The 25,629-nt window shown below is 33.6% G+C and overlaps 3 protein-coding genes across 4 annotated transcripts in view; 2 read left to right on the top strand and 1 right to left on the bottom strand.

Moving 5' to 3' along the window:
- The first annotated feature begins 310 nt into the window (after window positions 1–310).
- Window positions 311–5,778, top strand: LOC128864976 (repressor of RNA polymerase III transcription MAF1 homolog). Its single transcript, XM_054104809.1, has 3 exons — window positions 311–1,668; window positions 4,311–4,588; window positions 4,648–5,778. The coding sequence occupies exons 1-3, from the start codon at window positions 1,312–1,314 to the stop codon at window positions 4,700–4,702; spliced, it is 690 nt and encodes a 229-aa protein (XP_053960784.1). The 5' UTR covers window positions 311–1,311; the 3' UTR covers window positions 4,703–5,778.
- Window positions 5,765–8,804, bottom strand: LOC128864979 (uncharacterized). Its single transcript, XM_054104812.1, has 2 exons — window positions 8,360–8,804; window positions 5,765–5,944 (listed from the first exon to the last, which is right to left on the bottom strand). Exons 1-2 carry the CDS (start codon window positions 8,699–8,701, stop codon window positions 5,810–5,812), a joined length of 477 nt encoding a protein of 158 aa, XP_053960787.1. The 5' UTR covers window positions 8,702–8,804; the 3' UTR covers window positions 5,765–5,809.
- Window positions 8,805–11,223: 2,419 nt separating this feature from the next.
- Window positions 11,224–25,629, top strand: part of LOC128862691 (transcriptional regulator ATRX-like) — a 29,364-nt gene continuing 14,958 nt past the window's right edge. Inside the window, exons 1-11 of one of the 2 annotated variants that reach the window (XM_054101349.1) lie at window positions 11,224–11,375; window positions 11,444–13,081; window positions 13,142–13,889; window positions 13,971–14,145; window positions 14,343–15,188; window positions 20,510–20,667; window positions 20,723–20,913; window positions 20,984–21,121; window positions 22,497–22,672; window positions 22,742–22,822; window positions 25,512–25,601. In XM_054101349.1, coding sequence (XP_053957324.1) covers window positions 11,470–13,081; window positions 13,142–13,889; window positions 13,971–14,145; window positions 14,343–15,188; window positions 20,510–20,667; window positions 20,723–20,913; window positions 20,984–21,121; window positions 22,497–22,672; window positions 22,742–22,822; window positions 25,512–25,601 — 4,215 coding nt within the window. In that variant the 5' untranslated portion in view covers window positions 11,224–11,375; window positions 11,444–11,469. Of the gene's footprint in view, window positions 11,376–11,443; window positions 13,890–13,970; window positions 14,146–14,342; window positions 15,189–20,509; window positions 20,668–20,722; window positions 20,914–20,983; window positions 21,122–22,496; window positions 22,673–22,741; window positions 22,823–25,511; window positions 25,602–25,629 lie in introns of both variants that reach the window. The other variant, XM_054101348.1, reaches the window with a different exon arrangement.

Genomic DNA, 25,629 nt, shown 5'->3' with positions numbered 1-25,629 from the left:
ATTAAATCACAAATAGCATTAAAGTATCGGGTGTTTTTTTAAGGTGCATGAGAACTATAGATATCGATAACTATGGTTTGGCAAATATGAAGAATTTGAAAGAGCAAAGTGATATTTCATTGAGCTGCTTGATAATATTTTATTTTAAACAAACTAGCCGAATTAACCTTTTAAGTGATAACATTCGCTAAGACGAGCAAAATTCTATCTCTGAACAAGCCTTTAGGATAGTCACCATGTACCGGTTTAATAACAACACCAAAAGTCTAACCACAGAAGAAACTATGTGTATGTATACTAAAGAAAAGTAATCACATAAAACAAACGATTAATTTGCGTACAATTTGACTAATTACATACTTGAAGGATTCTTGATTCTGTTTTCTAATTAGCAAAGAAAATTTGTTTGTTCAAATAACTCAATGTGAAAAGCTGGAAAAAAGATTATTAAAACTTTATAAAAAAGTTACATTATAGAATTTTAAAATTTCTGGTTATATATTCGTGCCTAGTAATGTCCGTGTCAATGTTATTCGCAAAAATGAGTGATTCAGGTGACTTTGAACATTTATAGAATAAGTGGAAACGGGACGAAGGAAAGAGTTCAACTTTTTAATAGGTCGAAAATTGCCTATTGGAAAAGCAGTGTACACATAGAGCAACATACAAAGCATACCAATAGTATACAACAAAGAGCATTGTACGCCATTTTGAATAATTGGCCCTTTGCTTAACAATTTGTTTAATTTTATTTGTGAACAATTAAAATATCCGTAGTGTCGTAATTCAAACATAATTATATAATATACCTATATAAAAAAATATATGTGTGGATTGGTCTACATATAAATAGAATAAAGACATTTCGTTGCTCAAAGTGTAATGTTTACTAAGCAGTGTGATCACATTAAATTGTATAACACAAAAGTAAAGCGCGTTATTGTTAAAAAGAGACTAATTGTTCATCCATCTACGATGTTTAAAAACACGTTCATATGTGAAAATTCGATTACGGCAATGATAGTATACATAAATCAGCCATTGGTAAACGCATTCAGAGCCCGAATTACTAGCATACCGGCGAGAATAAGAGTTTGTGTTTAGATTGACCATTGCAAAGTCATTGCGTGAGTCGCCAGCGTAATTAGGCTTATAAGTTATATGCATCGTTAAACTAAAAGATTTTAAAACGGTATATAAATCGTGAAGCCTTCAGGATCCAAACAAATTCATTTGATACTACAAAATAGAAACGGCCACAAACACCATTGATATAACTTGCAGCTGAGGGAAACACAAGATCTTTGCAAAATGAAACTGCTGGAAAGCTCGCGTTTTGAGGCAATTAATAATGCACTGTCTATACAAACTGGAGGAAGTACGATTTTTGGTCGTATTGAGAGCTATTCATGCAAAATGGTAGCCGCAGATAAAGCTCTCTATAAAAGATTCACCGCTGACACACACGGTGTTGGGCCACATGATTTACAGGCGCTTTCACCACCACAAACTTTGGCGGATCTTTCACCAAACTTCCACCGAAATAACAGCCAATCTGGAGATGAAGGAATAATACTTTGCGATACAATTTCGCGCAAGACACTTTTTTACTTGATCGCAACTTTGAATGCTTCATTTGAACCAGATTATGATTTTTCTGATGCAAAGGTAATATATTTTCCACTGTATTAAGAATCACTCAATTTTAATGTTTTAAGCAGCTTTTATAAATTATAAAAACAAATCCAATTCATTTTTGGACTCAAATAATGGGTACGATTTAATTAATTACCAAATGATTTCGGATTATGTGTTCAGATGAGTGACCCAATTCAAAAAATGTTAAAACACTCCTGTATATGCATTTTTGTTTGTAAATTTCGGAAATAATCACACATTAACCACTCGTATTCTGCCTTAGAGCAGGTAGTTAATAAATCAATTTTTACTTTCACCGTTACTTATTACATTGTACTATGTATTGGTTATTACTTCTTTATTGATTTAGTTTAAACTAATCGCAATTTATTAAATAAAATCGGTATGAAAATTATTATTGCGCATATGCAAATTAAATGGCTCAAACTCGAAAATATGCCCGAAGAATAAGGAAGAACGCCAAAAGTAAGTAAGAACGCCACGCCGACTGATTGTTGAATTGCCCTTATAGAAAATCGGCAAATTAATAACATTTTACAGTACATTAAATGATTGGGATATACAAAAGTGTCTATTCAATTAAAAATAAAAACCGTACAGTCTAACGGAGTATACTTAATACGAGTAGTCGCGAAGAACACATGATTTTAAACGAAATTAAAAGAGTTCATTTGTATCGGCAGTAGAACTAAATGTTAAAGGAAAATATTAATAAAATGGTTTGTGATGAAACAGTTCGAAATGTGTTTAAAGATCACACATTTTACTATTTTTATTCGGCTCTTATTAATTATTTGTGAAGAATGGCATTATTTAAATATCCACCAGGAGCACGTTTACAGGTAAAATCCGACAAACAGTCGATTCATGAATGCCTAATTATTGAAATTGTCGAGTTATCGATGTTGAAGGTTGTTCAGCAACACTTTGCGCCACAGCAGCAATATTCTGCACAAAACGTCCAGATTTTGTTTTGCCAATTCTTTTCTAATCTCGACAGAACCAGTTTCTTAACATTTTTTCACCAACCTTTGAATCGTCGACTCATTCGGACGATTATGTATTTCCACCAAAAAAAACAGGAATTTTGTGATATGTTGTTTTTAAAGATCGACCATTTTCAAATTTCGTGCAAAATTGAAGATCTGTTAACCTGAATAATGTCAAAGATGACATATAAAAGATACCGTCCAGGAATAATTCACTACTGACTGCTAGGCGCTACTTTTGAAAGACCTTTTACACGAATATCAATTAAAAATTCAATTTAAATTTTTTTTTATACTTTGTTTTTACTATAAATGGCATTTGCTTTGCATGCTCTATGGTGAAAGGCCTTAAATGGTCGTAATCTGAAAAGAAATTTATAGCGAATTGAGATAATAGTTTTTTTTATCATACTATGTTTTTACTGAGGTTCATGCCGTGGTAAAAAGGAAGGTAATTTCACTAGAAAAATTTTGACGGATACACGGATGTTTGAAGTTTCATGATTTATTAATATTGCTGACAGCGTTGCGATATTGTTAATAGTTAAAAATAAATTATGATATTTCGAAATTTAAAAAACTATCATACATATATACCGGATTTTTTGAGTACCTTTTTTTCTGCAGTATTTTTTATTTATTTTATTTATATTCTTCTTTAAATCGTAGGTAAAAATAGTATTTATTGTATGAAATAAATGGAGATCTAAAAAAAAATTTTTTTTTTATTTATATATTTATTATTAAAGTCAAACATACAACCATGGGTTATTTTTACAATGATTGACCTTAAGAATTAATTCGTAGATGAAAGGATTAACAATAAAATCAAAATAAAATTATCTCTAGCGGTAAAGAAGTTGAAGTTAGAGAAGGTATTAAAAAAGGAAAGTAAGATAAAAATAGTAGTAGTAGGAGAAGGGATTAATTAGAAAAGATTGAAATTATGAGAAACCATTTGATATGTACATTCAGCAATTTTCGGCAAGGTAGCGAACAATTTATGTTTGAAGCTTGATCTTTCTTTTATACGTTTAATTTTTTGGGGAAGGTATTCCAAAGACGGATAGAGAACATAAAGTATTATTATTTAATAAAATTTAATTTTAATTGAATTAAAGGTAGTTGAAAAAGAAAAATTATTTTCAATCCGTGAACTAGAAATATTTCAATGAAGACGTCCTAGTAGCAGCAAAAGTCAAATAGCTAACATTGCTGCTAGTGCCATTAAGTGGAGCTTTCTTCTTTTTTGTTCATACTACAACAAAAGCTATATAATGAGTGTGAACCATTCAAAGCTTCAAACTTTGTACTTTTTACTACAATTATTGAGCTCCAAAACTGCATACCCTGAATTTTTATAAAACATTAAAATTTTGATGAATATTTTACAATTTTGTAAAAAAAAATTTATGGTTTTGATAGTATGACCACAATATACTTACATAGTGCGCGTGATAGGGTTCATATTGAAAATAAATATTTTTAATTTGATCAGAAAACTGCAGTAGAAAGAAACCGAGTTAAGTAAAATTGTAATAATCGCAAGAATCTGGTCAAAATGTTATTGCATTGACTGCAAACAGAAAAAATTATATATATAGACGATATGAAAGTTTTAATATTTGTTATAATAATAAGAACTATATTTTGTCATTGCAGTCTCATGAATTTAGCAAAGAGCCTTCACTACAGTGGGTTATGAATTCGGTTCATTCAAATTTGTCGGCTTTAGCTGGGGATCAGTACCAAGTGTTGCGTCAACCGTTATGGACTGCTGTGGATGATGAAATTAACCTATCTGATTGTGACATTTATAGCTACAATCCTGACTTAAGTTCTGATCCGTTTGGAGAGCCTGGTTGTTTGTGGTCTTTCAATTACTTCTTTTATAATAAAAAGTTGAAACGCATCGTCTTCTTCACATGCCGCGCAGTAAAGTAAGCTTTTCTTAATTTTAACCATTGGACATTCTACTAACCTATTTTATGTATTTCAGTGCAATTTATGCTGGGGAAACATCCGATTTTTCCATGGAAGACGATGTCTATTAAATACTATGCGAAATTGGTGCACTATAAAATAGAATTAACATACGGGTACCATCAGTTTAAATAACCCAATATATAAAGCTATGAACCGAATAATTAGAAACACTACGTGTTAGCTGGAAATAATATAAAAATACTTCTCAATTGCTTTATCTCTTAAAAAGGTTGAAACAAAAAAATAGATAATCACATATCGGGTCTATGAGAACCATTTGATATGCGTATTCAGATCCTGGAAGGTTAATAAAACATTGTATTTCGATATCGTATCTTTTAAAGTATATTTCTTGGCATAAAGGCAGGTGAGAGCTGCGATGTGAGAATTTGTGCCTTTAAATATACACGATGCCAATAGTTTAGTTTAAACCATTGAAATCAAGTATATTCAAGTATTTCAACAAGATGAAATAAATTTTTTTTTTGATTGGACAAAATCCCAGATAGAGATTAGAGAAAATCTAATTTTTATTGAATTTTCTAATATTGAAACACAATAATTGTTGTTCAGAAAATGCGATACTTTGAAGTTTAAACTCGTGTAATTCAATGCAAATTAATGTATTGACATGCAAATAAAATTTGCTATGGATTTTTAAAGGTAAAATTTTAGTTTTTGGATCCACGTATAGATGATAGTGGCGAGTTGCGGAAGGAAGGTGCGAGTTCTCCCAAATTTAAGAATTCCAGCTGCGGGATTCATATAGCTTTGAACGATTTGTTATAATTTGAAAAATTGAAAAAAAAAATTGATACGCTCCTCCACTATAGAACTGTACTTAAGACGAGATTTTTACTAAGTATATAGATATACTAGTGAGAACTCCCCCTTCCTCCTATACCCTTACTGCCGTTTACGTTGGTCCATTAACTAAGTCTCGCCCTTTTTAAAGGTATTGTCCTTTTAGCAATAAGATTATATATTATATTTTCTAATATTACTCTTAAACATAAGAAATATCATCGTTTCAAACATGCGTTTTAAGTCTTTATAATTCAATATCCACTTTGAACTCAGACAAATATGTAATTCTAGTATTTAAAAATAAAAAATAATAAAAAGCAGACTTGAATAAATTGCATTTTGTTCGTTTTATTTTAAAATGGTTATCTTCAGTTTCCTGCAACATCATGATTATATTTCGTATACTTTTCCAAAGTTCCTTCATTATTTTTCGAAGATACAAGTGATTGGAGATATACATTTAATAAATCAGCGTTGTTGTGTGCCAAACAAATTACTCCGTACTGAAACAAAATAAGTTGTTTAAATAAAATATTAGTGCTGATCGTAATTGCATCTCGTTCAATGTCAGTGATAGATAATTATTTCAAAAATCATTATGCCCTTGAACAGAAATTAGTATAAATAGATAAAAATTCAAATTTTTTCCAAAATTAATTCAAGGCCTCAAATAATAAACGAAAGCCTCCGATGCTAGCGCTGCACTACTTTCAGTTTGTATAATTATTTTATTGTTATGTAAACCTTTATAAAATAAATAAATAAACAATTTTCTGAAAAAAAAATGAAAAAAATAATTGAAAAGAGATTTTTATGCTTCAAATATGTTTATGGTTAAAGTGGATAAAGTGAACAGGCGGTACTAGAAAAACCCCAATTTTAAAATATGCACATCGCGCGAAACCTTGGAATATTAATGATGGAACTAAGAATGATGAAAGCAATATATTTTGTCTAATCTATTTTTGGCAGATTAAATTGGCTCGGTTCATACCTCTGCAATAAGCTAAGACTGGCGGTGGCAAAATGTCTGCATTATGGTGGTTTCCTTGTACTTAAGGCCCCCACCAGGGGGCTTACACGGTCACTCGGAGCATTTCAGAGCAGCATAATTCATTCCTCCTCAAGACTCTTCAATAAAGCAAATTGCGTTAGCTTCATAAATTTTACCTAAAACACCTTCAACGCCCATCCCATTTCAACAATCGTACGACGATTTCCCAAGGTGATCATTGCTGCTGAGGCTTGTTTCAGTTTAGCTAGACTATTGGTAGAAATTCGCCTTAATTTCCCACCTGAAGTAGCCAACGAGCATTATCTTGGCACAATTACCTTCAGGATATTGCAGCAAGTGGAACTCCTACTTATCCAGAAATGACCCCGATATACTCAACATATGTCCGGCATGTCTACCGCTAGATAAGATTAAGAATGACCACCGGTGAATTTACCGTGCTCGGCAGGAATTGATTTACTCTTACAACAACAACAACCACTCAATGTGGGAATTTGAGAACTCCTAATTCAACAGAAGACTTGAAAACCTCCAACTTAATCTCTGGTCCACCCTTAGATCACTCTTTACCACGAGAGCTAAGCGATGCTGTGCACTAGGCAACATCTTCAGTCCTTTACGTGCTCTCCATCAGGATTGTTAGCACGTCTTTCTTCAGCTTTGTAAATATTTTCGTAAAGTGTAATGACGCATAGTCTTCGTGTATTGCAACATATGACACTGTTGGTAGATATTAATTCAAAAATGTGAAATGCCAAGAGAAAAATAACTATTGCCGACAGTTACTATTTTGACCGGATCTTGATGTGTACGATGACAAACAAAATAGAAAATTCTAGACAACTATTCTACGTAAAATATTCCTACTCTACGTTTGTGGGGACAAGACGAGCTTTATGACATGGGCATTACAAAAAGTGTTCCCATCATAAAATCAGCACAGTCGCAGCTGGTTTAACACATTAACGCCAACCATTTGAAATTTCGTGCACCTGCTACTTTTGTCCTCTATATAATAAAAATAATTTTTAATTTTATAATAAGTCTTAAGTACAGCCGGCATTAGTATATACATTTTCTTTATTTATAATAATACTTGTTACCCCCTGAGAGAAATGATGAGGTCTGACAGACAGTTGCTAGTAAGGGAAACCAAAAGAAGCCGAAGAACCGTCATCCGACCGAAGGCTGGGGCCATACCTTGGAGTTTGGTAGGGGAGGCAAGGTTACGTCAGAGTTCGTGCATCAGCTGAGAAGCACTGTGCAGGACACGGCTTCCATTGTGGAGTTAATACTGAGCGCCACGACTGAGATACGAGATCTCGATTCCTTGAAGGCCAAGGCGGAGGTGGAAACAGAAGCCCGAAAGCTGTTCATCAACTAAGAGGAGCAGATACGGACGAGGATCACGACGCAAGGTTTGCACTTCGATATCATTGCCTTTGGGGTCTCTGATCATCACAGTATTTCATCCAGACCCAATTTCCTTATTAAATTCAGTATGCTGTCACTCTAGCAGCATTCTCCATACAAGTATGGGGAATGTTTATGCTGCTACAACAACATCACAGTCGGTTCTAATTTGAGTTTTTTTTTTACATTTACACATCTATCAAAGCTTAAAGTTCATGATTTGGTAGGTTAGGTTTTTACACTAACCACCTAGTCCTCTACGAATATATACATGGGCCGTACCAGTTACGTATACACGACTCTTCTAAGATTTTCTGTTTAAGAAATCTCAAGTTGTTCTTATAGATCTCACTTGAATTATAGACATAATTTAAAAAATATTGATTATGCGTGCTAGTTATTATAAATAAAAATCCATTTTGTTCCATAATGATAAATTTTGAAGTGATAAGAGAACTTTATATATTAAAAAACAGTTTGTTTACATCACCTTCACACAAAGTGGGTACCATTTACAATCTAAACGGCCGCCACTAGGATTTATAACAGCAAGCGTTTTCGCAAAGTTTCGGACATCTCGTTTCAGTAAGCAATCCCGCATCAAAAATATTTTGGAGCTAAGGTCAGCAGAACGCATACCTTTCATATCATTTTCGAAGCTACGATGTATAGGTTTAGAGCAATCACTATTTCGATCCACCCAAGTTACATGAGTCGTGTCATTTATCACTTCTAATGCTTTCTCAAAGATATCTTTGGGAATCTTGATATGGTCATTATCTATTTTATTTTTCTTCTTTTTTTTAATTCCATGCCACCCTGATGAAGACATTTTTTGATTGCCTTAATTATTGTTATTGTTTACAAAAAGTCAAACGTAAAAATTAATGTTCGTTAGCTGCACTTTGTAAACGCAGGGTGGTGCTGAATTACAAAACAAAAACAAGTAATTTGTTAAAGCGCGAAACACAGTACTCTCGCTGTTTATCAAAGCAATTTTTTTTTTTTAATTCTAGTTTCTATAATTAAAAGCCTTTGAATATTATTGACTTTCAGAGTTATCGTGTAAAAAAAATGTTCCCTAAATTCGCTCTTTAAATTTCGTATGACAAATTGTTATTGGAAGTTACACATATAATAACAAAAAATACACATATATTCAATGCACATATATATTATTATGAATTCGAATACGAATATCAGAAATTTCTCACTCTCCGTGATGTCCTCACTCTATTCAAATTTTACTATACTCTGCACAAGGCGAATCTATTAAAGGTGGAGTTGGTAAATCTGGTGGTGGTGGTATTTGATTTTTTTTCTTTCGCTGTGTCCATGTGGCTGTCAGCACAGAATAAAACAAGGTGAATTAATTTTTTGTTTTCTACTTTTCCAATACTATGCCGTGACAATCAAACGTACAAAACATTGTTGTTGGTCTAGTGCAACCACCTTTAATAAATGCGCTTTGACTCTACATAAGTGGTTTAATCAAACTTCAACATAGAAAATCCAAAAAATTTATTTCTCACCAAACGAGAGTCAAACGACTTGTCAAACACAAGCAGAATTGAAACAATTATTTTGTTCTTAGTTCGCTACAAAATTGATTGCATAATGTGCACGTTAACTGTTTGTAACTAAATCTTGGGTTTACTCAAAGTCAATTGAAAATACGTATTAGCTGTAAAAAGGAAGTAACATTGTTTACAGATATATAGCTATAAAGATAATTCCCTTTTAAACAACCGCCGTAAGTGCCGTTACTTGCTTGACTTCGGTTATTTAGTTATTTCAGGGTTTACAACAAAACGTCGTGGAATTGGCCAGTTACTTGAAATCAATTGCCGAATTTAGTGTCTTATATAGAAAATCATAGAAAACAATGAGAGAATAGTGAATGTACATATCAGTAAAATTTATGAATGTATTGCTCTTGTCTGTTCCATGTAAACTCCAAGTGATGTTACTGTATCGCATGCAAACATTTGTTATATTATTGTTGTCAACTTTTTGCAGCACTCGAAGCCATTTTCCAAGCGTAATAATTTTGTAATATCTTGGCAGATTTGCATTATGACAACACCAATTAGAATTTCTTTTTATGTTTTTGGGGACGTTTTAGGAACTACAACCGATTTGAAGAGGGCAACTACTGTTTTTGTTCGAAAAGACCTTGCCATCCTTAATGACAAAACACTTTGTGTATTTTCAGCATATAAAAATTAGTTGCTCTTCGATTGTGAGTATTTGTGCATTATTTATACTAAAGGTCAATGTAATGCATCATTTTCATCTACCTATAAAAGAACTCCTTTAGAACTTCTGCTATTGTTTGAAGTCAACACTTGAAACATTCATTAATAAGTTGAGCGCCTTTTAAAAGTTCTCCTCTTTCCCTTCTATTAGGAATTTTAATATAAAAATAAATATTTCAAACATTCGAAGAGGCCTCTTAGTAAATATGAAAATATATAAAATAGCTAAATGTGTGTAAACAAAGAAATCTGCCATACGAAGTTGCCACGTACAAAATTTCTTTGCTAAAACTGCTTCGCTTAGGATGAATTTGACAGATCGCCTGCGATGACTGAAAGCTAATATGATACAAATATATGCGAGATTATCAAATTAAATAACAATAATTAATCTTCCAGTTCATATTAGATGTTAAGTTTTTGTACATTTTTTGCTGGATATTCAGAATAGTTGATTCATGTTGAGTTTGGATAAATAATAATAAAAGTTTGGATAAAAATAATTAATAATATGGAAGTAAGCAAAACGTCTAGTAATCTGTTCAATAGTTAGTCAAACGACCAGTGCAAAATTTCATTTTATTTAATTATTTTTCGTTGTTATATTCCATAATAAGAAAAAGTAAGCCAATATGCAACGTTAACTGTAGTGTTTTTCATCCAACCTGCAATAGAAAATTAAAATTTGTTTTGAATTATGTGGAAAGCAACAGTACAAAATGTCCAAGGCGAATTGGATACTGAAAGTCACATCTTCCCAAACCCGTTACTTTATGCTTTTACTTTTTTACTTATAGCTCAAATGTTGGCTGGCGACTGAAAACGACTGGGGGAATTAGTAATTATTATTAAATCCAGCATTGCGACATTTAGTACACAAATGAACATAATTTTAAATATGTGAACATAATACAATGTATACAGAGCGTCGGTTGGTGCTAGGGTGCAACAAAAAAGTCTAACATAAGGGTTGTCTATGAGAATACTCGATTGCGATAATTTAGCATGTGTAAACGTACTACAATAAGAGACTCAATTTATAACTGTTGGTTACACACTCTGTGCATGTTTCTTTCCAATTGTGGTCTATGTCAAGTATAAGTTATCAGCGGTAAACAGTACACGATGAAAACATTTGTTTGTCGACTGTAAAAAATATTTATTTGATGTTGCAAAACTACGATACTGTTAATAGATCACTGAAAAAGCGCACATAGAAAAATATGTATTTATTAATGTACTTGATGGGTAAAGCATTTGAAAATATCTGATTAGTATATGTGTGACCAATAAAGTATTTTATTTTTGTATTTCAGCCGAATCATTTTAAATATATAGCAAAATGTCAAGAGATATCGATCAAGAAGTGTCGGACACTTTATGCACTCTGTTGAGTTTTGATGAGGATAATTTTCTCAGCCAGGAAGAGGTAGAAGAAAATTTGCGGAACTGCCCTAATATTGAAAATGACACTATGGAAAAAATTTATGCAGATTATAATAGTGGTAACGCCACAAGTTCCAGAAATAACGATACTAATTATGCTGATATGGATGTGTCGGAACATCTCAGCCAGGGGGAAAATGGAGAAGTTGGGAAACTCCCCAATGTACCAAATGACGAAGTCAATCAGTCCAGCAGTAGTCATAATATTTATCCTTCTAATGGTAATGAATTGAATGCGGAAAAAGAATTAGATAAAATAAATGCAGATCATTCAGAGGATACGGTGAACAATGTATTTAAGCAGCCCGACGAAATTAAAATGGAGTTTATTTGCGAGTCGGAGCAGATTACTGTGGAACAATTGCATCTAGCACACAAGCCGACTGCAGAAGAAGCGATCAATATAAAACAGCCCAATAATTTAAAAATGGAAATTGCTTGTGAGTCCGAAGAGATAACTGATCCACATATTGAGAGCGAATATTGTATTGAGGATCCATGTAAGAAGGATATACATTTTCATGGTGGATTAACACAGGTAGAAATAATGTTGTCTTCTGATAAAATTGAAGATAACATCATTGAAAACGAACTACTCGATAACATACTCTTGAACCAGGATTCTTCTCTCTCCTTTCCCAAAGAATGTGTCGTGAATGCTGATGACGATTGTGAACTCTCGTCTATAATGAACGACCATAATTACACTTCTCAAGAGCACACGACTAATTCAGAAAATTTGCATAAACTTTTGGTTAATCATATTTTAAGAAAAGGTAGTAGAACGATCTCCGTAAAATATGTAAATGACTTCGTAGATAGAACGTTGGAAAGCATCAACACATTTACTACGGAAAGTGAGGATCAACTAAATTCTGAAGACGAACATCCACAGCATACAGTAGGGCTGATAGATATTTTTGCAGCCGGAAAGTCTTCAAAAAAAGCTTTGTTTGATGAGGGGTTGAAAAGTTTATCCCACCAATGTTCTTCAGAAAAAGAAATAAGTAACAATGAAAACACTGTAAAGAAACATTCGCCCAAAACAAGTGCTGAATATAACGGCACGACAAGCGGGGAAGAAGGAAGTAATGTAATAGAAGATACTGCGAACAAAATTAGTAATCTGTCGCCTGGATTTGAAAATTTAAATGAGGGTCCTCATACAGATGAAACTGGGGTAAAATCCCATAATACACCAGTAGAGTTTTCTTCGCAAGAAAAAGTTTTGGATACTTTGGAATACACAGCGCGTGATGGAGAGACCGAAGGGGGAGTTGAAAAGAAAAAAAATGCAAAGGCAGATACCGAAAATATGGAGGTTCCGAAAAATGGGAAATCATCACTTACAGAATTACCTAATGTTGAAATGACTAAAGAAGATAATGGTTGCGAAGAGCAAAATACTAATGAACCATATTCTAGTAACGAAGAATCTTCAAAGAAGTCATCAGCAGAGAGCACTGCACTGAAAACTCTAACTTCTATCTCACAAACTGAAATAGCAAGTACGTCTGATATTATTGACTTTAAAACCTTTAATCTATCTTCAGTACCTTCACCTCAAGAGAATTGTTCGGAACCCATGGAGCACACAACATTTGACGAAGTATTCGAAATTAATTGCAACGAAAAATCGACTGTTATTAACCATTTGGACTCGCTTTTGTCATTCGCGAAATCTTTGCAAAACGATTGCGAGACATTTACTTCATCAACTACTACCATAGAAAATAGACTCCAAAAATACATGCAAGAACAATTTGAAATTTTCAAGAAAATTGTTATATCGTGCGCTGCTTTACGCTGTGTAGATAAATCGATCCAGACTGATAACAAGTTATCCAAACGTAAACTGCGAAAGCTTAATCAAAATAACAAAAAAATGTTGTTAGACTCAAGTAGTACAAGCGATTCCAGCAGTTCTGAAATATCGACAAAATCAAAAATATCTCGACCTTTTGCAAAATCATCTGCGAATAACACGGTAATAGATTCGGCAACACAGATATTCAGTGGCAAAAAGACTGAAAGTCTAGCGGCGGAATATGATGATGGTGTGCCCTTAGTGGAATATACGCAATCTGAAATATTCGAAACTGAAACATTTTGCGAATCCTTTACTCACATAAGAAAGCTAAAGAAGAATGATAGTCTTAGTGAAGGGGAAGAAAGTGAGGCAGATACATGGCACCGCAAAAAAAGTAATACCCATTCTCAAACTGAACGCAACGGGTCTCAAAATGAGAGCGACAAAGAAAATTCAGTTCACAAAAATAAAAATTGCCGAGATGAGGGTGACAAGGAGATAGAACGGTAAGGTCCCAAATAAAATTACTTTTAAATTGTACAAAAATCACCACTAAATTTTTTCATATATTGGTTTCTAATTGTTAGGCTAATTAATCTTAATGGTTTGATCAAAAGATCAAATCTGGGATCGTCAAAGTCAACTGAATCAAATGAGAAAGTTAAAGCGAGGAGTGCCACTAGTAAAAACAAGGAAATTACCGACGATTACATAGATGACGATATACATCAAGATATAATATCTGATGCCAGTATAAGTGAGGTAATTATTTTCCTTATCCACTGTTGTAGTGCGATGTTGTTGTAGCAACACTTTGCCATCGGATGTCCTTGATGACACAGTCTCTCATGATGTTCCAAAGACTAAGCAACACGCACAATCATACAATTTAAGGGCGCTAACAAATATAATATTATCCAGTTGTTTAATATGAACTAAATAATAATTGTTTATTGTAGAGTGAAGAAGAGATCATAACAGAGAAGCAGTTTTTGAAGCGCTGCAATGAAAATGTCAAACAGCAATTGCTAAGCGATTCGAATAGCGAATTTTCACAATCGGACGCCAGTGACAACATCGAGGAAATTCTATCTAGCAGTGAAGGAAGTAATTCACCATTAGTTGACAGATTTCTAAAAAAGTTTAATGCCAATGAAAGTGATGAAGAAAGTGAAAAATGTGATAAAGTGAATAATAAAGCATCCATACCACAAGAAGTAATTGATTTAAAAAATAGTTCAATCGAAAAAAATAAATCGAATTCGTCAGAAAATTCAGATTGTGAAGTGCTTGACGATATGGGCTCTCTAACAAAGCAAAGCAAACCAAAATCTTTAGAGAAAATGTTATCAGTCGTTGAAAAAAGAAAGAAAATGAGTAGACTTTGTGACTCGATAAGCCTTAGTTCCGAAAGTGAGTCCTCAGATGTTGAAGCAGTTGATGAAACCAAATCACGCATTAAACCAATGCTGCGGCCCGAACAGCTCGCAACCGTGACCCGTGAAGCACAACGAAACGAGAGTGAACGCATTCGTCGCCTAGAGAGAAAACATAAGGTGCTATCAAAGCTCCTGAAAGAGCGACCAGATGTGCAAGGAGATTGTAATTTAATTTTAGATTACAATGAAGAATCTAAAACCTTTATTAAAGTTCATCCGGACATAGTAAAATATTTGAAACAGCATCAACGCGATGGTGTTAAGTTTATGTACGACTCTTGTTACGGAGGTGTGGAGGCGCTTAAAAAAAGCGCTGGTTCTGGTTGTATTTTAGCGCATTGCATGGGTCTGGGAAAAACTTTACAGGTAATTTTCAATAATCAGCATTTCATTATCTTTCGTATTTTTGTAGTTTGCAATTAAAACCGTTTGTTTAATGTGGCCGACTTATTTATTGAAATTCATTATTATTATTCTGTACCTATAATTAATTGTACAATGCGTAAATATCCTCCAAATACATAATACCTCGCAGCATTGACGAGGGAGACCATCTGGTGTCCTTCGCATCTTATAATATGGCATTAGATGTTGTTTTATGCGACTATAATACGTTTTAAATTAAATTTCAATTGGTTTCAAAGAATTGAAAACTAAACTGGAACGAAATGGCTTAAATTTATGATTTTATTATTTTGTAGAATTTTTTAATGCACTGTGCTTTCATAATTAATTCTCTTTATCTTTTTACGCAATGTTTTTTATGGATTTTTTTATACATTTTTTATACAAGCTAATTCAATTTACGTCTAAAAAACCTTCACATAGAGATTAACTGCAAGATTTAAAATTCAAATTGCCAATCGGACCATTCTGTGCATAGTCATTGAAGTACATACATATTTGAGGACTTTATTTTATAATATGTAGAGATTTATTTTCTCATGTTGTTGTTGTAGCAGCAATAACATTCCCCATACTTACATACGGGGAATGCTGCTGGAGTGACAGTCCTTGGCCGGATATAAATCCGGGTTGTTTCGATAACGTAGAACCGACTGTCGTGGAAACGATATTATTATTTATTTTCTCATGTTATGGTTCGGTTTAAGACGTCATATACAGGGAGGAAAAAAACTAAAAAAGTTTTTACTTGCATTACACTGTGCAACAAATTCAGGTTAGCAAAAATTAGGTCCATTCTGAGAGTGGCGGGTGAAAATAGAGGCGAAATTAGAAGACCCGTATCGCGCCGTTTTTTTATGTTAGTTCGAATTTTTTTAATCGGCCTTCGAAGTTCGAAATCGGAGCAAAATTGTTTATATGGTTTTTTGGCTATAATTCGTCGACTAATTGATATTTTTTCAATCTGTAAAAGCCAAATTATTGCTAGAGACCTGTGCAACAATTACAATTTTTGAAAAAATTGATTTCGAAAATTTTTGTGGTACTTATGAAACAATATACTGAAAATCGGCATTTGACTGCAAACTAGCAATAATTTGGCTTTTACAGATTGAAAAAATATCAATTAGTCGACGAGTTATAGCCAAAAAACCATATAAACAATTTTGCTCCGATTTCGAACTTCGAAGGCCGATTAAAAAAAATTCGAACTAACATAAAAAAACGGCGCGATACGGGTCTTCTAATTTCGCCTCTATTTTCACCCGCCACTCTCAGAATGGACCTAATTTTTGCTAACCTGAATTTGTTCCACAGTGTTATTTGACTTTTTTACATTCAGTTTCATGTTCGGAAAATGAATTTTTAGTAAAAATAAACAAAATAAACTATGAAAAGAAGTTATTTTTCTTGTTGCGGTTACACTGTGCAACAAATTCAGGTTAGCAAAAATTAGGTCCATTCTGAGAGTGACGGGTGAAAATAGAGGCGAAATTAGAAGACCCGTATCTCGCCGTTTTTTTTATGTTAGTTCGAATTTTTTTTAATCGGCCTTCGAAGTTCGAAATCGGAGCAAAATTGTTTATATGGTTTTTTGGCTATAACTCGTCGACTAATTGATATTTTTTCAATCTGTAAAAGCCAAATTATTGCTAGAGACCTGTGCAACAATTACAATTTTTGAAAAAATTGATTTCGAAAATTTTTGTGGTACTTATGAAACAATATACTGAAAATCGGCATTTGACTGCAAACTTCGAAGGCCGATTAAAAAAAATTCGAACTAACATAAAAAAACGGCGCGATACGGGTCTTCTAATTTCGCCTCTATTTTCACCCGCCACTCTCAGAATGGACCTAATTTTTGCTAACCTGAATTTGTTCCACAGTGTTATCGCTTATTTCGATGTCCCGTACGACATTGAAAAACAACATTTGCTATCACTGCATCGAAAGTGTATGCAGAAAGTTTATCAAATATTAAGTTTTGGTTTTTACGATTAAAATGAAAGAAACCTTGTTGAAAAATAAGATTTGTGATCTTGGAACATAAATAAAATAGGTCACGTGCGACATCGTAAGTGTAAAATTTATAATTTTGAAAATTATTTCTTTTTACCTAAATGATTTATTTATATAAATACATATTTTTAAATAATTTAAATCTAGATAAGCAAAAACGGCGGAGAAAAAGTTGAAGTCAGATCAAATAATATTACAAGACAATAAACTAGAAAACCAGGATACAATGCGGAATGCTAGGCAAAAGTGAAAGAAAAAAATTAAATTTGAGTTTCGCCCCGCCCCATCGTGCTTAATTTTTGCTTAACTTAGTTTAGTGTTGTGTATTCATTCCGCGAGACCCGTCCAGTGTCCGTTAAGCTTTTGAAAGAAAAAAATTTGTTAACGGTTATGGTTTTTAGTCTAAAATTTAATGGTCTAAATTTAATTTAGTCTAAAAATTAATAAAAAACTATAAGAGATCGTAGTAGATGCTTTCCATTTCAATTCAACCGGGCTTAGGGTCATGTTCTTCGATTTCGATGTAACTTAAATATGTTGCTCTCTGGTCAAAATAATGAGACACGTATGTATTTTTTTTGTTCGCCCGAAAAAAATTTTTTTCAAGAGTTATCGGCAATTTTGTTTTTCGGCTCAAACTCGATTTTTTTTAATTATATAGGAAAAAATTTTTTTTAAATGCCATATGTAATTAAAAAAACTCGACTTTGAGCCGAAAAATAAAATTGCCGATAACTCTTGAAAAAATATTTTTTCGGGCGAACAAAAAAAATACGTTTCTCATTATTTTGACCAGAGAGCAACATATTTAAGTTACATCGAAATCGAAGAACATGACCCTAATAGCCCGGTTGAATTGAAATGGAAAGCATCAGTATGGTTAGAGAAGGAACGGTCGGATGAGGAAGATATTCTGGAACGGAATGTCTGGATACAGTGATCTGAAATTTGATATTTTGGAAAGTCAGGGATTTTCAAAAGGCGGCGAGCGACTGACCAACATGACGGTGGAAAAAAGTAATTTCGTCGTAGGTATTTTCTAGTAGTAAGTGTCAGTTGCACATGCTTCTTCCCTATTGGGAAGGTTCAAACAAATTGAGTCAAATATGTCGTGAAAAATTTTAGGTTTTTACCATCTGCAAGTTTTGTGAAAATATTGAAGTTATTTCTTTTATTTTTACTTTATTTTCGTAGACGAATATTGTTTTCCTAACAAAAAAGAAAATCTCATTACAATATTTTAAGTTTTATGGATTTCATTATAAAATTTTATTAATTTTTTTAGTTAAAATGTGTGAGCAATTGAATTGTTCGCAATTAATAGAATTTTATTTTATGTTACTTGATTCATTTAGTTCAATAAACCCCTATAATGGAATACTTGGATATGTGTTTTATTCATTTACTTTTTAAATTCTTATCTTCTATGCTGAGAAAGTGTTATTATTTTATCTTCTCCACATTATCACCATTAACTTCAAAACTATTAATTTTATAATCTATAAATCTACTGTCCTCAAAATCGCGTTTCTGAAGCTTCCTAAGTTCAGCACTAACCACATTTATTCTCTCTTCATTGGTACCAAAAACTTTTTCTCTATATTTTTTTTTTTTTTAATTTTTGGAAATAACCAGAAATCACACGGCGCTAGATCCGGAGAATATGGCGATGAACGAATTTCTTCAATGCCACAAATCGCAATGAAGTTACTTGTCGTTTTAGCAGTGTGAGCTGGCGCATTATCGTGGTGTAAGAAGTAGTGGCGCAGTTCCTCGTTTTTCCATTTTCAAGTAAATTTTTGAACACTTTTGGTAAGCAATTTTCAGTATACCATTTGGAAGTAATTCTCGTGGAAGAATCTAGCCGGATAGTAGCAACAATTTTTGCTCTGGTGAAGTAAATCGAAATCATCACTTTTGTTGTGGACTTTTGCTACCTGGCTTTCACAAGTGGATTTACTCCTTTCGGGCTCCATACCATGGACTGCTGTTTGGTTGCTGGGTCGTACTTAAAAGCCAAGCTTCGTCACCTGTTACGATAATATTAAAGTTGCTAAACCCTCCGTTTTTGAATGTTCTTAAAATAATATATTGAGCAAAAATTTACTCTAGCTTCTTTTAGACTTTCATTCGAAATTCGTTGAACCCTACAAGAAAACTTCTTTGTGTATTGCAAATCATTGGCGATACTGCCATAGCATTCAAGCCTAATTCACTGCATATGATTTCCTGTGCCATTTGTGGGCCTCCGTAAATTTTTCGCTTCACCAGGGCCACATCTATCTCTTCGGTCGACGATTTTTCTCGTCCTTCACAGAAAAACGTTCAGTCTGTCCAGTCCACTTACAAATAGTCTTACGTAATCATCATCAGTTCCTGTTTCTCACATTGGGTATCCTCTTAAAAGATGGAATGCCCGTTTTATATGCAGTTTGGAACTCATTGAAAATTTTTAAAGCTTGAATTGACGTAGAGTATTAAGTAATGCACTTCCTGCTGCTGAATTTCTACTTTCCTGTCTCCATTCGAAACGATTTTTCTGATATTTGAAATGAAACATCATATGGGTATAACAAAACTAATGGAATTTTAAAATTTTTCAAATTAATTTCATATGAAATTCCGTAATAAAAAGATTCAAAAGCATATATGTATTTTCCTTATATATATACGAGTAATTGGCGCGTACACTCTTTTTGGGTGTTTGGCCGTGCTCCTCCTCCTATTTTTGGTGTGCGTCTTGATGTTGTTCCACAAATGGAGGGGCCTACAGTTTCAAGCCCATTCCGAACGGCAGATATTTTTTTATGAGGAGATTTTTCATGGCAGAAATACACTCGGAGGTTTGCCATTGCCTGCCGAGGAGCGACCGCTATTAGAAAAAATATTTCCTTCATTTCCACCGAGATTCGAAACTACGTTCTCTCTGTGAATTCTGAATGGTAGTCACGCACCAACCCATTCGGCTACAGCGGCCGCGTGTATTTCATAATATTTGTTAACACCCTCGTGTAAGAGTACAATATTTTTAAATTTGCCAAAACCTAGCGAAAATGGCATTAGCCTTAGATGAATATGCGATCTAAGTTTTGCCGCGTTTTATTATTGCAATATTTTCTTGAAAAGCCATAAAAAAAAACATTTGACAAAAAAGTCTATTAAAACAATAATATTTCCTCCTCTATATACAACTCTTTTTTGATCTTTCAAATTTATGAAGCCATTTTTTCTGATCAACAATTTAATTTCTATACACACAGCTTATTGCGCTTCTTCACACGGTTATTTCATACAAAGAATTGAAAACATCGAAAGTTCTTGTGTTATGTCCTAAAAGTACGGTTATGAATTGGGCCGATGAAATTGAACGTTGGTTGGGCCCACTAAAACCGAAATATTATACATTTCATGACACATCGTAAGTTATATTGAGTTATTAGTTAAATCATTTCGAAAGCCTTTTATTTTTCCAGAGATATTAACGACAAGATACAAATTCTTAAAGATTGGTCCTCATCAACACCTAATGCAGCCGGAATATTATTAATAGGCTATGAGGCTTTTAGAACACTAGTTTTCTATCATTCATATAAAAATCGCAGTATTGCCCCATCACGACTGGAAAGCATTCGCAATGACGTCGACAAATATTTGCTAAGCCCAGGTATTTTAAATTGAATATTTTGGACAAAATAAATCAATAAACAATAATCTCCTATATATAAATATTTAAGGTGCTCATTTAGTGGTTTGTGATGAAGGTCATATTATTAAAAACAGTAAATCAGCCATCAGTCTGGCAGTATCCCAAATTAAAACACCGAAAAGGATTGTGCTAACTGGCACACCAATACAGAATAATTTAAAAGAATGTAAGTATGTATCACGAATACTTATATCAATCCTCGCTTGAAGTGAATATTATTATAATAGAGTATTATTAGCCACCAGAGTATACAACTTTTTCACATAACGCTTGTTAGTGACAGCATAACGATGCGCTATATTTCGGGTTTGCTGGAAGCGTATCATAATCCAATATTGTTCGAGTTAAGTATTTTGAAATGACCTCTCTAAAGCTTCTTTTACTCTCATAGCGTAATTTATTCATAGAATGACATTAAAAAAATTGTCTTTGTTTTTACTTAGGGATGGATGCGATTAGTAAATAGAATACTTTAACCCGGCGTACGTCGGTACTGGGTAAAAAATACCACAAAGGTAATAAAACCACTTCTAACTTTTTTTCTACAAGATATCGTGTCCTGCCGCTTCAAGTACCTTTCTGCATAGAAACAAAAGACGCGCTTCCCTACGTAAAATAAATATTTAATTAATTATACACCTATATATTATGTGGTAATTTGTATCCGGTTACGACCGTTTGTGTTTGTATTTGCCTAGCGACAAACCCCGGGTTAAATATAGGTTTTCTCGATGTAAATGTTTACCTAAAAGACAATGGTATACGGCTTCGGCTCGCTAAACTTGACCTTCAAAAACAAATCAAATCAAAATTTTGATTTCCATATATCCTCTTACTAAGGTAGGTTCCTATTTATAATGGATAAAATCCATTAAGAGTCACGCCTTCTTTCGCTATTACTGTAATTTGTGCTAGAGGTAATTAAAAAAAAAATGTAATAGTATTTTTTAGAGGGCTCGACAGGTAGTTTGTGTAGGAATAACAGGTGCGCTCCGTTCGACGCCTCTGGCGGTGCTGGAAGTAATCCTACATTTCCACACATTGATATATATGTTAACGGGATAGCGGGCCAACCTGTTTCCTGGAAGGATTGGCAGACCAGAGTCATATCAGATGATATTGGTCACCATATTTACCACCACCCCACACGATCCTTCATTTGAAAAACGGATTTAAAAGTGCCACGCCTACCCATAGTTTTACCTGAAATGGAGTTTTGAAAATCTACGTGTACATTGGAATTGAAAAAAATATTTAAATTCATAAAAAAAATGTAAATCCATTTGGAAAATATCGAAAATTTTCTAGAGTACATCGAGCGTCCCTCATAAAACTGTATATAAAAGCTTCGGCCTGCCGCCTTTGCTCCCAATTTAATTGTTATACTCTTAGATTTTTAAACGAATTGCAGATAAATTAAATTCTGATGAATTTTCCTCCGCGTCTGAATTTTTCTGGTCATCATTTAAGCATAAAAAATGTCTGAACTAAATTTGATATTTATTATTAAAACTTATAAAATATTATTTACATATTAATAGATTACAGTATGGTGAATTTTATAAAACCATTATTTTTGGGAACTGAGAAAGAGTTTGCAAATCTATATGCCAATCCTATAAAGAATGGACAACATAAGGATTCAAGTAAAAGGGATATCCAAGTAATGAAACAAAGGTCTTTTGTTTTACACAAAAAACTTTCTAAATTCGTACAGGTAAGGCCAATTAAAACCTACATAATTAGAAATGCATTTTACATATTATTTTCTTCGTATATTCTACAGAGAAAAGAAGCTGAACTCTTAAAAACTTTTCTGCCGCAAAAATACGAATACGTACTATTTGTTCCAATGACAAAGGTCCAGGTAAGGATTATTTCAATATTTTAAATCTTATAATTAATGAAATATTCTGTTATACAAAGACTCGAAATTTTGGATTTTTAATAGTTTCCGAAACATTTTGGCCATTGAACTTTAACTTAGTCATTTATCGCATTAGTAACTATGTAGTGCTGAACTTTTGCTGGTATTTGGTTAAGAAAAAGATATAGAAAGAAAATAAATATTTATCCAACTCTACCAGACTTGGTTCTACCAGGCATTAGGTTGGGTTGAAGCGGTTGTCCACTATGGGACCGTTCTCGTATTCGATACAAATCTAAAATACGTTTTCATAGATTTTATAGAAGTAGGAAACTTAAGCGAATAAAAAAAAATCTTAAAAAAATGATTTCCAATATCCTACCCAGAGAGAATCTCTCAATCGTTAATATTGGGAAATTTAATGAATTTCTTTCAAATCAGAATGCAGAGATTTATGGAAACTTCGCTACTTTCTTTGTTGTAAACCCATGGATGCAACATCAGTCGGAATTTTTCGTTCATATGACTTGATGGAATCATCGTAATCGTTGTATGATTCTGAGGATTATAATGAGAACAATCCTTACAAATCTGAAAGTCTATTAAATTTCGAAAAGTCGGAAAAAGTCATGGCTGTGGTTGGCTCGCATATCGGAGGCAACATTATACTATGCGAACTGAATGGACCCGACGTTACCATCAATGGTGCGCACTACTTGCAAATAATTCGCGTCATTTTGTCTCCATTCGTGAATTGTCCAAATGCCTTAATAATTACAGCAATCAGGATGATCGAATCATCTGCAATAGTATAGTAGGTCTTTAAATTGGCTACCTATAATCAATAATAGTACCTTTTGTCAAAATATATTCTTCGCTTGATCTTCAGGCTGACACAGTGGGTGGTATTTATGCTGGTGCAAAGTTATAACTGTCAACTGTGATGTGCGTTTCAACAAACGGGAATCCTTTTTGCCTTCATTCACTGCTAGACCAACCTCTTTCAAGCCGCGCTGAAGAGACGTATGTCGTACTCTTACTATACAGGGTGCGTATGGTTTTTCAGGACAACGTAAGAGTAAAACTAATTAGCTCTTATTTTGAACACATTTTAATGAAACTTCCCGAATTTTTTACACAACATTAACTCATCTATTATATATCTATATAATTGGCGCGTACACGCTTTTTTTTTTTGGGTGTTTGGCCGAGCTCCTCCACCTATTTGTGGCGTGCGTCTTGATGTTGTTCTACAAATGGACGGCAAATATTTTTTATGGGGAGCTTTTCCATGGCAGAAATACAATCGGAGGTTTGCCATTGCCTGCCGAGGGCGACCGCTATTAGAAAAAGCTTTGCTTCATTTTGGTGTTGCACTGAGATTCGCACCTACGTTTGCTCTGCATTCCGAATGATAGTCACGCACCAAATCATTCGGCTACGGATAAATACATAGATATTATATCTATAAAATCATTAAATAAAATTTCTATTAGCTGGAATAACCTCCTCGTTCCGGGTCCGGAAAGGAATGCTTGCCCGAATTAAATGCTCCTCCTTCATGTTGACCATAACGGTATTAATTGCAGCCTTCTCAGACGAAATGATGTTATGAGGATATTTATTGGTTTCACGCCCAACTACTTCCCATACGTAGTAATTCAGGGGATTAAGGTCTGGGGAGGTAGGGGGCCACAAGTTCGGTGTTAAGTGGTCTTGGAAATTTTCAGCCATCCAATATTGCGTCGCTATCGTTTTGTGTGGAGGAGCAGAGTCTTGCTGAAAGATGTATGGGCTGTCACCACGTACACTCTTAATCCAGGACTTTACTGCTGTCTCTAGAATCTCGATATATGCTTCAGAATTAATTCGAAATCTTTGAGTAAAGATGTGTGGTGGCATGCATGTCCTTTGCTGTTCACAACACCTAAAACCATAACATTGATTGGAAATTTTGTGTGTATGACAACAGGATTTGAACATAGCCATCTGTAATTTCTGCGGTCTTTTGGCCTTGGTCAAAATTTTTGTTGGCCTTTTGGTTTTGATCAAACTTTGATTCGTCCGAAAAATACCATAATATCTCAGGCGTTTCAGGGTGTTTATCGTGAATGCTATAACTCCCTGTTCTCGTGTTTGTTTCGACATAAACAACTCGACAGATAAGACCCTCAGATACATTAAGCTCCCTCGCAAGTCATCTCATTGATTTTGAAAGATCCTCTTCAATAATCGCTTGCACTTGTTGAATAAATTCTGCAGATTGGACAGTGTTAGAACGTTCCTCGTGTTTTTTACGTTTTGCAAAAGATTCTGCATCGCCGCCTGATTCACGGTGAACCTTATAAACGAACGAACGGACGCACTTAAAAAACTTTGAGATTTCTAAATCGGTGTGATTTGCACATATAGCGACGATAACTGCATGTGTCTTCATTTCTTGAGTTAAGTTGTAGCCCTCCAGGTCTTATATGAAAACGAGTAATAAAAAAAAATAATTTTTTCGGGAAGTTATAGGGGCATGTATGTATGCTCTCCAATACCATATGCACCCTGTTTATGGTGCCCCCACATTTCAAATTGGCAGTGTTTGAGGTTATGATTGCAACATTGAGATGCATTAAAATATTACATAAAAAAATTACTTATCGCGTATCAAATATTATATATTTATATATTTTCTTTGCAGACTATTCTTTACGAATATATAATAAATATAATTTCCAAAAAGGAAGATCGAGGTAAAGGATTAATAACAGATTACACGTGCTTACGAAAAGTGAGTTACCATGATGAACTACTTAAAA

The sequence above is a fragment of the Anastrepha ludens genome, chromosome 5 (genome assembly GCF_028408465.1).
Source record: "Anastrepha ludens isolate Willacy chromosome 5, idAnaLude1.1, whole genome shotgun sequence".
NCBI classification, from domain to species: domain Eukaryota; kingdom Metazoa; phylum Arthropoda; class Insecta; order Diptera; family Tephritidae; genus Anastrepha; species Anastrepha ludens.
The sequence above is the reverse complement of the archived record's forward strand: the minus strand, read 5'-3'. Positions and strand labels throughout refer to the sequence as shown.